The sequence below is a fragment of the Cricetulus griseus genome, chromosome 2 (assembly GCF_003668045.3).
Source record: "Cricetulus griseus strain 17A/GY chromosome 2, alternate assembly CriGri-PICRH-1.0, whole genome shotgun sequence".
NCBI lineage: Eukaryota > Metazoa > Chordata > Mammalia > Rodentia > Cricetidae > Cricetulus > Cricetulus griseus.
Genome location: NC_048595.1, coordinates 243,237,080 through 243,251,992, shown reverse-complemented (window position 1 = coordinate 243,251,992; position 14,913 = coordinate 243,237,080). Strand labels below are relative to the sequence as shown.

The 14,913-nt window shown below is 39.9% G+C and overlaps 2 protein-coding genes and 1 long non-coding RNA gene across 3 annotated transcripts; 2 read left to right on the top strand and 1 right to left on the bottom strand.

Annotated features, from left to right (window-relative positions):
* Positions 1-2,254: 2,254 nt before the first annotated feature.
* LOC100752062 (trace amine-associated receptor 7a) lies at positions 2,255-3,331 on the top strand. The gene has a single exon (XM_027402960.1). The coding sequence runs from the start codon at positions 2,255-2,257 to the stop codon at positions 3,329-3,331; it is 1,077 nt and encodes a 358-aa protein (XP_027258761.1).
* A 6,460-nt stretch (positions 3,332-9,791) lies between these two features.
* On the bottom strand, positions 9,792-14,668 carry LOC118238351. The gene is made up of 3 exons (XR_004768416.1): positions 14,357-14,668; positions 10,495-10,707; positions 9,792-10,410 (listed from the first exon to the last, which is right to left on the bottom strand). It is a non-coding gene; the product is annotated as an uncharacterized LOC118238351 (long non-coding RNA).
* On the top strand, positions 11,040-12,077 carry LOC100751776 (trace amine-associated receptor 6). Its single transcript, XM_027402919.2, has one exon. The coding sequence runs from the start codon at positions 11,040-11,042 to the stop codon at positions 12,075-12,077; it is 1,038 nt and encodes a 345-aa protein (XP_027258720.1).
* Positions 14,669-14,913: the final 245 nt, after the last annotated feature.

The window sequence follows — 14,913 nt, the reverse complement described above, 5'->3', positions numbered from 1 at the left end:
AGACTAAGATGAAAACTGGGTGTCCTGATGTATACCTACAGTCCTGGCACTGAGGAGACTGAGGCAAGAGGACTATCCTGAAAGCTTGGGATTTAGCCTGGACAACACATCAAGAGTCTGATTAGAAGAAAAGAGAATGAAATAGGTGATTATAAATAGAGGGATGGGAGATGGAAGGATAGATAGATAAGTAGATGATAGATACATAGAAAGATGATGAAGATAGATAGATAGATAGATAGATAGATAGATAGATAGATAGATGATAATGGATTAAAAAGAAAAGACCCAAGAGTTCTACAAGGACAATGAAATTTGTCTGAGATTGCATTGAGCCTTACTCAGCACTAATTGGGTTGGGTAGATTAGTGAAAAAAGAAGGCACAAGGTTGGGGGGAAATGAAGCGATGAATCAGGGTGGGGTTGGATATGGTCATAAGACATAAATACATGATGTAAGATTATCAAAGAATAATGGGAAATTACTTTTTTAAAAAATGGAAGCGAAGACACATCATTGTCCAGAGAACGCTCATATACAATAAATTGAATTGGACCTGTGTGAGAGCTGAGTCACATAGCTATCATGTGTAGATCAGGGTGAAATACAGGTCACAACAGTCTGACATTTTTACCATAACCACTTGTTAGGAAAACCGCTATTAAATTTATGTTTGTATCTTTCTCAGGTTTTTCACTCAGATACAAACATTTATGTGCATATCATATAAAGTTATTATATGTAAACCTTAAAATTTCTACATACTGAGGCTGGAGAGATGGCTCTGAGGTTAAGAGCACTGGTTACTCTTCCAGAGGACCCAGGTTCAATTCCCAGCACCCACATGGAAGCTCACAACTGTCTGTAACTCCTCTTCCAGGGGATCCAATGCCCTCAGACACAAAAACACCAATGTGCATAAAATAAAAATAAACAAATAATAAAAAATAAAATTTCTACATTCTATCTAATTTATTTTAAATACATATTCCAGAGCTAGAGAAATGGCTTAGGAGTTAAGGGCATTTGCTGATCTTACAGAAGACCCCCATTCAGTGCCTAGCACCCACACAGTGGCTCAAAGACATCTGTAACTCCAGTCCCAGGGAATCTGATGCCCTCTTCCAGCCACTACAGGCACCAGGAACAAAGTGCACTTATAGATATTCAGGCACAATGCTCACATGCATAAAGTGAAAATAAACATTATATATATTATTTTCAATATTTTCCACTTAAAAATAAATAAGAGTGACTATGTAATTATTAGTACTAATTAATTTAGCATCTTGTGCTTTTTTTCAAAGATTTTACTTATTTATTTATTTATTTATTATGTATACAACAATCTGCCTTCATGTATGCCTGCACGTCAAAAGAGGACATCAGATCTCATTACAGATGGTTGTGAGCCAACCATGTGGTTGTTGGGAATTGAACTCAGGACCTCTGGAAAAGCAGCCAGTGCTCTTAACCTCTGAGCCATCTTTCCAGCCTGCATCTTGTGTTTTTAATTTTTAAAAAAAGCAAAGCTAGAAAGCAAAAGATTATCTGAGGACATTTTAAAGGCAGTCAATGTGAGAATTGTTAACAAAAATAATCTGGTAAAAACACAATGACAATTTGAAATAATTAATAAGAGAATCAGCAAGGCTTACAAATCTGAAAAATGATCTGTCAGGGTAGCTATTGTTCTCATCTCCATCTACACAAAAGATCTCATGTCATCACAAATTAAATGGGTGTGAATTTAGTTGTGGCATAAACAAAAGGCACACTGAGAAGTTTCTTACTTATCTCTCCACACTACAGGGATTCAGTCTTCAGGGCTTTAGGTATTGGCTGTCATTAAACTCCTTTCCTACAGGAAAGGTGTGCTTTGGGCATTCTGTGAAGTTAAGTAAGAAACGCCAATAAAAGGTGAACACAAGCAAGCATCACACAACAGAGCACTGTGGAAGACACATTTGTTTCTCCAACATGAGGAAGTAGGTAATTCAGAAAATAGAGAGAAGCAGCATTGCATGTAATAATGAAAATTGACAGCTTAATTGTTAGAAAGAAAATAATGATGATATAAATAAACAGCTTGTCTATGATTAAGGGATTAATTTTATGAAGTGAAGGTATAAATATATCCCTAAACATAGCTATAAAGATTTACAGGTACAATGACAAGACAAGTAGTTGGAATTATTGACATATTTTATATCTTTTTTTCCCAAGGAATTTTTGAAAACTGGAATAGCATTCATGAACAAATTGGATGACTGTTTTCCCAGACATCAAGTCAGAATCATGAGTGAAGATCTGGTCCCTCCCACACCTGTCCAGCTGTGCTATGAGAACCTGAACAGATCCTGTGTCAGGAACCCATACTCCCCAGGCCCTCGCCTCATCCTCTATGCAGTCTTTGGCTTTGGGGCTGTGCTGGCTGTGTGTGGAAACCTCCTGGTGATGATGTCAATTCTTCACTTCAGGCAGCTGCACTCTCCTGCCAACTTTCTGGTGGCTTCCCTGGCCTGTGCTGACTTCCTGGTGGGACTGACTGTGATGCCCTTCAGCACAGTGAGGTCTGTGGAGAGCTGTTGGTACTTTGGGGACAGTTACTGTAAATTTCATTCTTGCTTTGAAGGATCATTCTGTTATTCTTCTATCTTCCACTTGTCCTTCATCTCTGTTGACAGATACATTGCTGTCAGTGATCCCCTGCTCTACCCCACCAGGTTCACTGCCTCTGTTTCTCGCAAGTGCATTGCCTTCTCCTGGCTCCTGTCCATCATCTACAGCTTTTCCCTCCTTTACACAGGGGCAAATGAAGCTGGGCTGGAGGATCTAGTGAGTGCCCTCACCTGTGTGGGTGGCTGTCAAATAGCAGTGAATCAAAGCTGGGTCTTCATCAATTTTCTACTGTTTTTTATCCCCACACTTGTCATGATAACTGTCTACTCTAAGATTTTCCTCATTGCTAAGCAGCAGGCTCAGAAGATTGAGAGAATGAGTGATCAGACTGCCAAGGCATCAGACAGGTACAAGGATAGGGTTGCCAAGAGGGAGAGAAAAGCAGCCAAAACCCTGGGAATCGCGGTGGCAGCCTTTCTCCTTTCATGGCTGCCATACTTCATTGACTCCATCATTGATGCCTTCCTAGGGTTCATCACACCCACGTATGTGTATGAAATACTAGTTTGGATAGCTTATTACAACTCAGCCATGAACCCTTTGATTTATGCTTTCTTTTATCCTTGGTTTCGAAAAGCCATCAAACTAATTGTCACTGGCAGAATCTTGAGGGAGAATTCCTCAGCCACCAACTTGTTTCCTGAGTAGATTGTTGGTTTAGTTGGGGTTTGACAAGAGATTAACAGAAAAACATCTCCGGGGGAGACTGAGTGCCCAGATCTGCTCCTGTAATGTGATGAATTACACCTCAACTGAGACCTGACTAACAATGTAAATCCAAATACACCTGTTCCCTGGTTAGCATAACATTGAAATCCAACTGTAAAGATTCTAACAGGACAGAATCTCAACAATGGGGGGATTCTGGCACACTTTGCCTTTTATCATTGTGTTCTTGTTCTGCTTGGTTTTATTCTGAGTTTCCCTTTATTTCACAGATTAGTAAACCTCTCCTTGTAGTGTTGTAGGGAAAATTGTATGTATGTTTGTATGTGAGTGTGTGTTTGTGTGTGTGTGTGTGTACAGGTGTGTTTTATGCATATCTTTCTCTGCTTTTAATTATATATATATATGCATTTAATTATACACACACACACACACACACACACAACACACACACACACACACACCACACATATATATATATATTATATATATATTATATATATATATATATATTCTAAACTATGGCATTTTCACATTCCTGTTAGTTCAAAACCCCTCCCCCTGGGCATAACTTATCTTCATTCTTTTGTGCTTTTAAAAATAAAATGTAAATGCAAAAGAAAAACATAGGTGTCAGAAATCACAGGCACACTGTGCTGTGTGTCACATAGTACAATTCCAGTCTTGGGAAATACTATTAATGATGCTAGTTCAATTGTTGGCAATGATAAAGAAGACTAGCATCATAAGTAGTAACATCCATTCACATATTAAGAACCTTGAAATAAGTGTCCACTCCCTCATAGTCAAAGGACGTGAGATTTTTCCTAAATGTTCTCTACCCAACAAGGACGAAGAGTCCCAGTTGCAGTAGTCGATTTGCTTAGAGCTCCTTGAAGTACCTATATTATTCCATGACAAAATAATTGCCACCATGTAAAGTATAAGTGAGATCCACAGATAATCTGGACATTGGAAGGAGTAATTAATTTATAGTAATACAAATATCTAATCTGCCAATATTCTCATCCATACTTCTTAATTCAAAAGTACATTTGTTGTACAAAATGTTTTACTCTAAGGCTTAAAAAAATAAAAAAGGTCTCAATCAGATAAACTGTTGTGATTATTAACACAAGCTTTGTCTATACATCAAACAAAGCTATTATTATGATATTTTATACAGTTTGATCTCATGGTATCTTTGAGTCTCTCCCCCAGCCAAACTAACACACTCAAGATCATTTATTCACCCTCGGATTAGCTGAGATAACAAATGGTAAGTTCTTCTCCATGGGTACTAGTTTTCTATTAGGAAAAACAGTGTGATCATGTTTGTAAATTGCATGTCCTTCCCATGGCTTATGTATTAAACAACACCTTGGCAAGTGTTCTATGCAGGAAAGTTTAAGACAAGAGCAATTCTGGGTCTTAGGAGCCAGGTTGCTTATCCTTAGGAATGAGTTACATTCTGCATTGTAATGAACCACACATATTTGCCTCTTTTCTTTATTCATCTGTATGCCTCCAGCATGGACCTTCCACCCTGTACAAAATGTAATGATTTGTCAATGGATTTTTGGTGAATAAACATTTTTCTTTTAAATTCAGGAATACTTTAATACCCTTCTTTTAAATCCAGAAGTATTTAAATGAGAACACGCATGCTCACAGTAAATTACTATGGCTCAGTACGAATCCTTATGCATCAAGGTGGCTGTTAGACACTGGTGCAGACATACTGCATACTAACTTTCTGACATTTGAGTATGAAAAGTCATGGACATGAATTTCCTTGAACTGGTAAGTTTAGGTTGTTTGTGATTAATTCAAGGGGGAAATAACATTTGCAAACCAAAACTTCTTCCTACATTCTATTTTCTTGTCAGTCATCATACCATTATGGCAGACACAGACTATAAGACACAAAAACCCATTTAGCATCATATGAAGCATCCTTTTTATGTAAGATGTGCTTATGTCATTGTGATTCTGTCTTGGCAAGGTGTATGGGTTGTCAGCTACACTTCTGATGTTTCTGAATATTCCCAGAGTCAAGGGTAGTCCTTCAGGAAGACCCAGTACTCCTCACCTGGTCACAGGACAACCTCGATTTCCTAAGCATTTCCTTAGCAGTCCTCATAAAATTGACCCAGCCTGGTTCTATGGATCCATGGCTATCTATTCTTTGCTCTAATAAAATATGTAAAATATTACAATTATATTTATTCTTTATTTGCTTATGAAATATTTATGGTGTTTCTATTACAACTATACTAAATCTCTCAGAATCTCGAAAGCCTATATATTTTTTAAAATGTGTCTGTGTGTGTGTGTGTGTGTGTGTGTGTGTGTGTGTGTGTGTGTGTGTGTGGTGGTGCATACATGTGGGTATGCAATAACGCACACACACACACACACAGAGAGAGAGAGAGAGAGAGAGAGAGAGAGAGAGAGAGTTCAGAAAAGGGTATCCAATGTTATCCTCTGTCACTGTCAGTATTGTCTTGAGAGGAGATCTCTCACGAACTGGAAGCTCACCAAGGTTGATCTTGCTGGGGTGCCTGTTCTTATAATTCACCTGTCATCGCTTCCCAGCACCAGTGTTAAAGACATGCATGTCCATGTAAAAAGCCTTTTACATAGATTCTGAAGATTTGAAGTCAGGTCTTCAAGCTCTCAGAGCAAGTGCTCCCATTTACTGGCTCTCTCCCTGGCCTGAAAGCATGTCTTTATTGTCTTCCAATAGCCAGTATACTGAGGATGAATTTCATTATTATTTATTCCTTTTCTAAGAAGTCTATATGATTTCATTTCATGCTTATCTGAGCTTAGTGCCTGTTTGTTTGCTGTCTTTATTCTGGCAGTCCTGTTAATTATTTTATTGACATATATTTGTTATATCTGTTTAAGATTCCCTGTGATATTTCTACACATCTACAAAGCAGATGTTAATCAAATAAACACCCTTTAGTGATACAAACCCAAGAATCTGTCTTAATCCCTAGTAATTTCTAATCTCCTATTTTATCTTCTCCTAATGAAAAAGAATGCATGATGTTGATAGACACTTTCTGATGCTTGAACATTTCTTTAATCCAGATGAAACTTTCTATAGAGTTGATTTTATTATATTCACCCATCATTCTCTCTGTAGGTTCTTTCTAGGGCATAGAATTTTTCTCTGGTTCCACTGAGGAAAAGCTAGTTCTTAGTCCTGTAGCCACCTCCTGCTGTTTGTGTTAGACAGTGGTTCTTTGGTTTTTCGATCAGTTTGACTCCATATGCTTTCTCTCTCCTACATATAAGAGGGGGGCATTCTAAGAGGATTTTAAAAGTAATACCAGTGAAACTATGTGCTCAAGTGGCTTGACAGGCTCTGTGACTGGGTTCATGTGTGACTTCTCTTGGAAATGTATGTTCACAATAGATACCTAGTACTCCAGCTGACCTCGTCATGCTCTCATTTAGAGTCTGAATGTGGAAACCATACAGACTTATGTGCTTGAGGTCATTCTGTCCATCTCTCTACTGAAGAATCTATGGATAAAATAATTCAAGCTTCATTCTCTTTTAGGCTTCTTTATTCAATGGCCTTGAGAATCCACTTTTATTCATTTTGAGAAAATTAAGTTGGAATTAAGCACACTGGTAGCAGGAAAAGTGGAATGAGAGAGGGAGAAGCCTTATGCACCTCTCTCTAGAAAACAATGATCCATGAGTTCCATATGGCCTAGAAAGGAGGGGCATCCAGGTTTGTCCCTTTCCTCTGGTTCCTCATTTAACAGTATGTCAACTATGCATGATACATTCTACAAAATCTGAGGAGTAAATATGCAGGGCACAAATAAAAATAACCTGATGCCCAGTAACAAGGGAGTGCAGTGCCTGTGGCAGAGCTTACTGAATAGTTCATGCTTATGGCATGACACCAGTGTGGTTTGGCTCAGAGGTAGAAGCACAGCAAACTTCATATAAGATTCACTGGCTTCTTTCCCCCTCTCTTTTCATTACTTTGAGTGAGGGGGGTTACTTTTATAATGTCCTTGATTTGCTTGAGGTCCACAGTAAGAGTATAGACCTCTCAGACATCACCATGAATGAAGATAAAACAGGGAAGAGTTTGTTCTCCACATAAAGCCTGATGATTTGAAGGAATATATATATATATATATATATATATATATATAATATAATATATATATATTTGGATGTGGGGTGCACACTTTAACCTCAACACCCAGGAGGCAGAGGTGGACAGGTCTCTGTGAGTATGAGGCCAGCTTTGTCTGTGTTGTATATCCAGGGCTACATAGGGAGGACTTGAGTTGGTGTGTGGGGGAGAGTGAATCCTTTTAGATATTATGTATATGATCATATAACTGTATGTTGCATGCATTTTTCAAACACTATAATATGAGGGGAAGTAGTAAACATTGCTTCTAGTACAGGTATTTCAAGCTTAGAAATAATGTTGGGCCTGGCAGTGGTGGCGCATGCCTTTAATCCCAGCACTTGGGAGGCAGAGGCAGGCGGAGTTCAAGACCAGCCTGGTCTACAAGAGCTAGTTCCAGGACAGCCTCCAAAGCCACAGAAAAACCCTGTCTTGAAAAACCAAAGAAAAAAGAAAGAAAGAATGTTGGAACTAAATTGTAATTGAAATTCTTGCCAGATATGATAGCACATGCCTTTCCAGCACTTGGGAGGCAGAGCAGGAGGACCTCTGTGAGTTCTAGGCCAGCCAGGGCTACTCAAAGAGACCCTGTCCTTTTTATTATTAATTAATTAATTAATTAATTAATTTTTGTGTATAAAGAAGTAATCTTATGCCTAAAATCAGGCTTTTTGAGGGCAGACATACTCAAGTAGGTGTGGACTGAAGCCCTGACTGAAGTCCTAAAATGGAAGTCTTTGGTGGTCACAGTGACTAGACAGTCAGTCAGACTGTCAGCAAGTGTGGTCTGACTGGCAGATGAAGAAGGAAACCCTTGCTAAACTGCAACTGAAGAGGAAAAGATGGTTTCTTACAACTTCTCACTCTACTCCAAGTATGCATAAGCAGTTAACGCACACTTAGAGAAACACTTGTCAACCCTGGGTGGTGATGGAGAGAATCAAGTTGATTCAGTAATGCACTAACACATTGGGCTTCGGAGACCATTGCCAGAAAGCTGGCCGCATGGACACAATGCCCAGTGTGCTTTAGTTACACATTGAGTCTTCATCCTGCCTGGTGTTTGGCTCCCTCCAGCCTCTAATCCATAGAGACAGGAGTAAAACACTTCCTCTCACTAACACCCTTCCCAGTTTGTGCTCTGCATGACCAAAGGCCATCATTATCACACCCTTCTCTTACTTTGGTCATAATGAGGACTATTTCACACCTTCAGTCACTGGGGAGATGTTCTCATTAGAAATGTCTTGGAGGACCATACTAAAGATCAAGTGCAGAAATGAGAAGGAAAACTTCATCTGATGTAAGAACCAAAAGTTTTCCTGAGGCTCCTTTCCTGAGCATTAAAGTCATAAACCCATGGGAATCAGGACTTCTTCCCAATGTTGACAAACTATTTACTAAAGATAGCTTGGGGGGGGGGGACAACATTAGGAAAGTCATATTTGTGCAAGAATTTTAGAGGCCTTGGGACAAGCCTCTAATTACATCCCACCTCAGTACTGGGAGAAGTGCTGCTTACTGAGTTAGTAAACATCAAGGCACAAACAAGTAAGCCTAGGTTCTGCTATTGGGCTTAAATGGAATTTAAAAAAAAATAGAATAGTTAGAATTGTACAAATCTTAAAGCAGCTCTTTGCATAACCCTATTTTAGGATCCCTGGGACTGGATCTGCCTGGTCTGATACATTCTGTACTATCACAAGCATTGTCCTTTCCCTACTGGTGCTATAGTCCCATTCCCAGCTCGCCACTTAATGCTTCAGGATTGCTTCATCCTCAAAATTTTAGGATTTATGATCACAGAGATGGCATGTATTTTTTCATTACTTTATATTGAGTTACAGACATCCACTATGTTCTGAGTAGATAAATTAATTAATGAATAAATCTCAAGGACAGAGTGAACTATAAAGTTATTTCTCTACCCAATAGCAAGGATTCCAATGGGAAGATTTTTATTTACTAGACCATAGGTCTCAGTGGAAGGAAGGGGTAAACTTGCCTACTGAGGATATATGACAATGTTTAGAGACAGTCACTACTAGGGGGTGGAAGTGGCTATTATTGGCTGTGCACTTGGTGCCACACAACACATAGAACTGTTTCTGATGTTTATAGAACATAGATGAGGAAAGCCTGGCGTAGGATTTTTCACTATAAGCAATTGAAATCATTTTATAAAATCAGACACTAAGAAAATGTTTGGAGAAACCTGAAAGATATCTGAATAAAAGTATTGATTTTATTGATTTGTGATGAGGCAGCCAATATGATGAATAAAGAAATACCTCTTGCTCTTTATAATATACCACAGGAGCTTATAAATGTCTGCATGACTCCAGTCCTGTACTGCCAGAGACTTGAATTCTTCATCAGGAAGGTTGAAAAGTATTTTCCCTTAGTCTGCAGTGTTCTGCCAGGCTTGAGACTGTGAACACAAAATCCGTTTCAGAGTTCTCACTCCCTGTGCATTGTCCTTTGTAAAATGAAATCTTCCTAGGACCATGGAGGAAGGTGCCACCCAAGGGCTCACTGCAGGTGTGTTGAGTGAATGGAGAGACTTTGCACACAGGTCCAGGTAGCAATGACTTGAGAGCAGAATCATCTCAGTAGTCCCTGAGGAAAGCTACTGCATCTAAATGCCATACAGCTGGCATTTAGTCCATGTAGTTCCTTACGGCCTTCATATGATACATCTCTCTTCAGTGTAGTATTCCCGTAGCTTGTTATCTTGCTGCTTGGTAGCCGGTGATAGATGCATAAATGACTCTTATCAGGCTGGGAAGAGCCATGTTGACCTTTAAACCTTATAGCCCCATCATATCTTTCTAAAATCCCAGGAAGGCGACTGAGTCATGACTGAGAAGAAAGGCCTGGTTCAAGTCTGTAATCAAAGGAAAAAATAATTATTTGGCCTAAGATTCTTAATAGTAATTAATGTAAAAAAATACTTGTTTTGTAGATTTACCTTCCCGATAATCACTGTTGAATATAATCTTATTGGTTCACACCTGGCCCCACTGGGATTCCATCTAGGGGTTTTCCCATTGGTGGCGTCTATTTAGCTGAAGGACCACCTCCTTTAGGCAGTCGTTTAAGACATGTAACAAGGAAGTAAATCTGTAGGAAAGCCAACAGCTCCACAGCTGCCTCCACTGTTACGACTGCAACCAGAGGAACACTAGAGGTAAAAATGAAATATAAAAACATATTTAAGAATCAAAGAAAATTTAACCAATTAGAAAAGGAATCATTTGTTAATTAAAATTAAACTTAATAATTTTTCCACCATAAAGTATTTGTTTGTTGGATTTTATTTTGTTCCAGAGAATGTTTAGAAGTTGCCAGAATGATTAAAATTGAAAAATTCTATTCGACTTAACATCTCATAATATCCTCTGTCATCCTACTGGATTGGTGTGGACTTCTTCCCTTTACAGAAATGAAAATTAGAATTCCTGAATCTTGAGCATCAAATCCAGACCTTCCTCTGCCCGTGCAAACAGCAGCAGCATGGGTAGTAACTCCTCTCCGTCTGCAGCCCTACAGCTCTGTTATGAGAATGTAAATGGGTCCTGTGTGAAAACCCCCTACTCGCCTGCATCCCGGGTCATCCTCTACGCAGTCTTTGGCTGTGGGGCTGTGCTGGCAGTGTTTGGAAACCTCCTGGTGATGATATCCATCCTCCATTTCAAGCAGCTGCACTCTCCCACCAATTTCCTCATTGCGTCTCTGGCCTGTGCTGACTTCTGGGTGGGAGTCTCCGTGATGCCCTTCAGCATGGTCAGGTCCATCGAGAGCTGCTGGTACTTTGGGAGAAACTTCTGCACTTTCCACACCTGCTGCGATGTAGCATTTTGTTACTCTTCTCTCTTCCATCTGTGCTTCATCTCCATCGACAGGTACATCGCTGTCACTGACCCTCTGGTCTATCCCACCAAATTCACGGTGTCTGTGTCAGGAATTTGCATCAGCATCTCCTGGATTCTGCCCCTGGTGTACAGTGGTGCCGTGTTCTACACAGGGGTCTATGATGATGGCCTGGAGGAATTATCCAGTGCCCTCAACTGTGTAGGAGGGTGTCAGGTAGTTGTGAATCAGAACTGGGTGCTGATAGATTTTCTTTCCTTCTTTATACCAACCCTTGTTATGATAATTCTATATGGTAATATTTTTCTGGTAGCTAGGCAACAGGCTAAAAAGATAGAAAATATTGGTAGCAAAACAGAATCATCCTCAGAGAATTACAAAGACAGGGTGGCAAAGAGAGAGAGAAAAGCAGCCAAAACCCTGGGAATCACCGTGGTAGCATTCATGGTCTCATGGTTGCCATATAGCATTGATTCATTAGTTGATGCTTTCATGGGATTCATCACCCCAGCCTACATTTATGAGATTTGTGTTTGGTGTGCTTATTACAACTCAGCCATGAATCCTTTGATCTATGCCTTATTTTATCCCTGGTTTAAGAAAGCCATTAAGGTTATTGTGAGTGGCCAGGTGTTCAAGAACAGCTCAGCCACGATGAACTTGTTCTCTGAGCAAATATAAGCAAAGGCACAGAGGAATGCTCAGGTATCTTTAATGTCTTAATGAAGTGAGTCTTTGAAGTATCTAAGAAGGGCTTAATGGAAAAGAATAATGGTTGTTCACACTAGACAGGGTGACTTAGCATTTTCTAGTCTTGTTAGGGTATGCACCTCGCTGCCATTTCTCTGAAGATTTTACCTGGGCCAATAAATGTTAAGCTCTTATTAGCTTACTACTTCAGAGCTGGGCATGCAACATTCCTTGCATTTAATTCCCTCCATCCATTCCTTCTTTTAATCCTCGAGTTTTCCCTTGATCCTGGTGTACTCTCTGAAAGCATGGAAGATCCCCTCTGATGCTGTTCTCTTTTCTTTACAAAGCTTCCAGGCTGACCCTAGCCTGCTAAACATTTCATTTCATGCATGCCTAGGCTTCCTCCAGTTCCTGCTTTCCTTTCGTCTTTCAAATATAACTTAGAAAAGGAGATTCGCTGGCAAATATAATCGACTCAGACTCGTGAGAGATCCCAAAATGCAGTGGAACAGACTGCAAATGACATCGCCTTTATCAGTCAGTAGCGGCTGTCAGCCAAGTTACTGTCCTCCTACCCCATGATTTCCTCTCCCAAAATAAGAGACAGAAGCCAGTAAACTTCCCGGAGTAGAGGCTCTGGGATTATGGGGCTGTGCACATGGAATCCTGTGTCACACTAGTCTGTTTGGGTGCACGGAATATTACTTGTTCATGAAGGAGACTCTCTTTCAAGCGAAGTCTCTAGTTTTCCTTAATAAAGTTTAATTACAATGAAGAAATTGTGAGTTTCAGTAGCCATGTAGAATATAAATTAGCAACAAGCATTCAACTACTCATTGTTTTACTTTTTTTTTAACCAACCATGAACTTCATGCAGGCACCATAGTGAAATCCATGCTGAATGCCCTGAAACAAGAAATACCATTCCCACTTTTGTAAGTAAGTAAGAAGCAATGCTGCTTATTGCAAACATGTTTTAAATAAATAAGCTTATTTTTTCTCTGAATTAAATAAAAATTTAGCAGTCTACAGAACAAGAGAAAAATTATTGTTAGCTCTACATCTGATACAGGATTGACACCTGGAATATATAAAGAAATAAATAACCTAAATTTAAAAAAAAGAAAACAGACAAACCAGACAAGAAAATAGGCTAATGAAAGAGACAGGAAATTCTCAAAAGATGAAGTGCAGATTGCCAATAAATATATGAAAAAGCAGTTCAACATCCTTATCCATCAGTGAAATTAATGTTTAAGTTAAGGCTCATTCTGTCTTATCCCATCCCTAATAACTGAAACTAAAAACATAAATAGCATCAGCTGCTGGTGAGAATGTGGTGAAGGTGAAACCCTTTACATGATGCTTCAGGAACACTATAAGAGAGGGAGGCAGGGAGGGAGGGAGGGAGGCAGGGAGGGAGGGAGGCAGGGAGGGAGGGAGGCAGGGAGGCAGGAGGCAGGGAGGCAGGGAGGCAGGGAGCAGGCAGGGAGGCAGGCAGGGAGGGAGGGAGGGCAGGGAGGGAGGGAGGAGGGAGGCAGGAGGCAGGGAGGGAGGGAGGGAGGGAGGGAGGAGGGAGGGAGAAAACAGAACTCCCATGTGACCTAGCCATACCACTTCTGGGTGGACACCCAAAGCACTTTGAATCAGCACACCACAGTGCCATTGCATATCCGTGTTTATCACAGCTTTGTTTACAAGAACCAAGTCATAGGATCAGCCTATCTGCCAACAAATGAATGGATAAAGAAAAAAATTATAGATGCCCAATGGAGGAGTTTTATTAGATGATAAAGAAGAATTTAATTGGATTATCTGAAGAAAAATGAACACAACTAAAGACCATCATGTTAAGTGAATCAACTCAAGCTCAGAGAGACAAGTATCATATATTTTCGCTCATTTGTGGATCCTAGATTTTACAGCCATAGAAAATCATGCACACATACACATATAGAATGTGCACTAACTGCGTGTATATGACATGAAAATAGAAATGAGTTTGAGTATTAGTGGGAAGAGGGTAAAGAGAAGGGTATGGGACGATGAATACAGTTGAAGCACATGATATATTTGAATGAAATGTCTTTATGTAACTATTATGATATATAACATGTATTTAATGAAAAATTAAATAGTAAATTAAAAACAAGAAGAAATTTAAGAAATTGTAATCCACAAAGGAATACAATTAATAAATTCTACACTTTAGAGAACATGTAAGTTTATCCTGTCGATTTTTTAAATCACTTTTAGATCATACTCACATGTAACATATGTTTCCACTCCACTCACAAAACACACATAATGTATTCATGGTATTCGGCCTCCTATTTTGGAGTTTTCCCAAAGCCCTGAAACCAACTACAGGTCAACGACCCCAGTCAGGCATAGGTTGGACATAGCTGAAGCAAAAACAAGTCCTCCACAGCCTAGCATACAAATGCTCATTTCTGACTCACTGAAGCGCTGTGATGCTGGAACGCTATACCGGGCAGCTGCCCTCACCCCTGTGACTGCAAGTTGCTTGGATTTCGTGGCTCACTCAAGCAGAAACTTCCCGGGTGCTTCAGCCTGAAAAGGACACGCTGGGTGTCTCCGACAGAAGCCAAGCGGACTGCTCCACCTAGCGGCCAGTGAGCGAGCAATTGGAACCTCTGCCCGCCTGGCTTATTTAATGAATGGCAGGTGGCAGTGTGAAAATGTCTCGCCCAGGATTTCGAGAAAGACAGAAACTGACATAAGCACATTAGCAGTCGTTCCAATAACAATGCCGTTGAATTACGGTGGGTGTGGCCTTAAGTTCGGTGACTCAAACACCTAA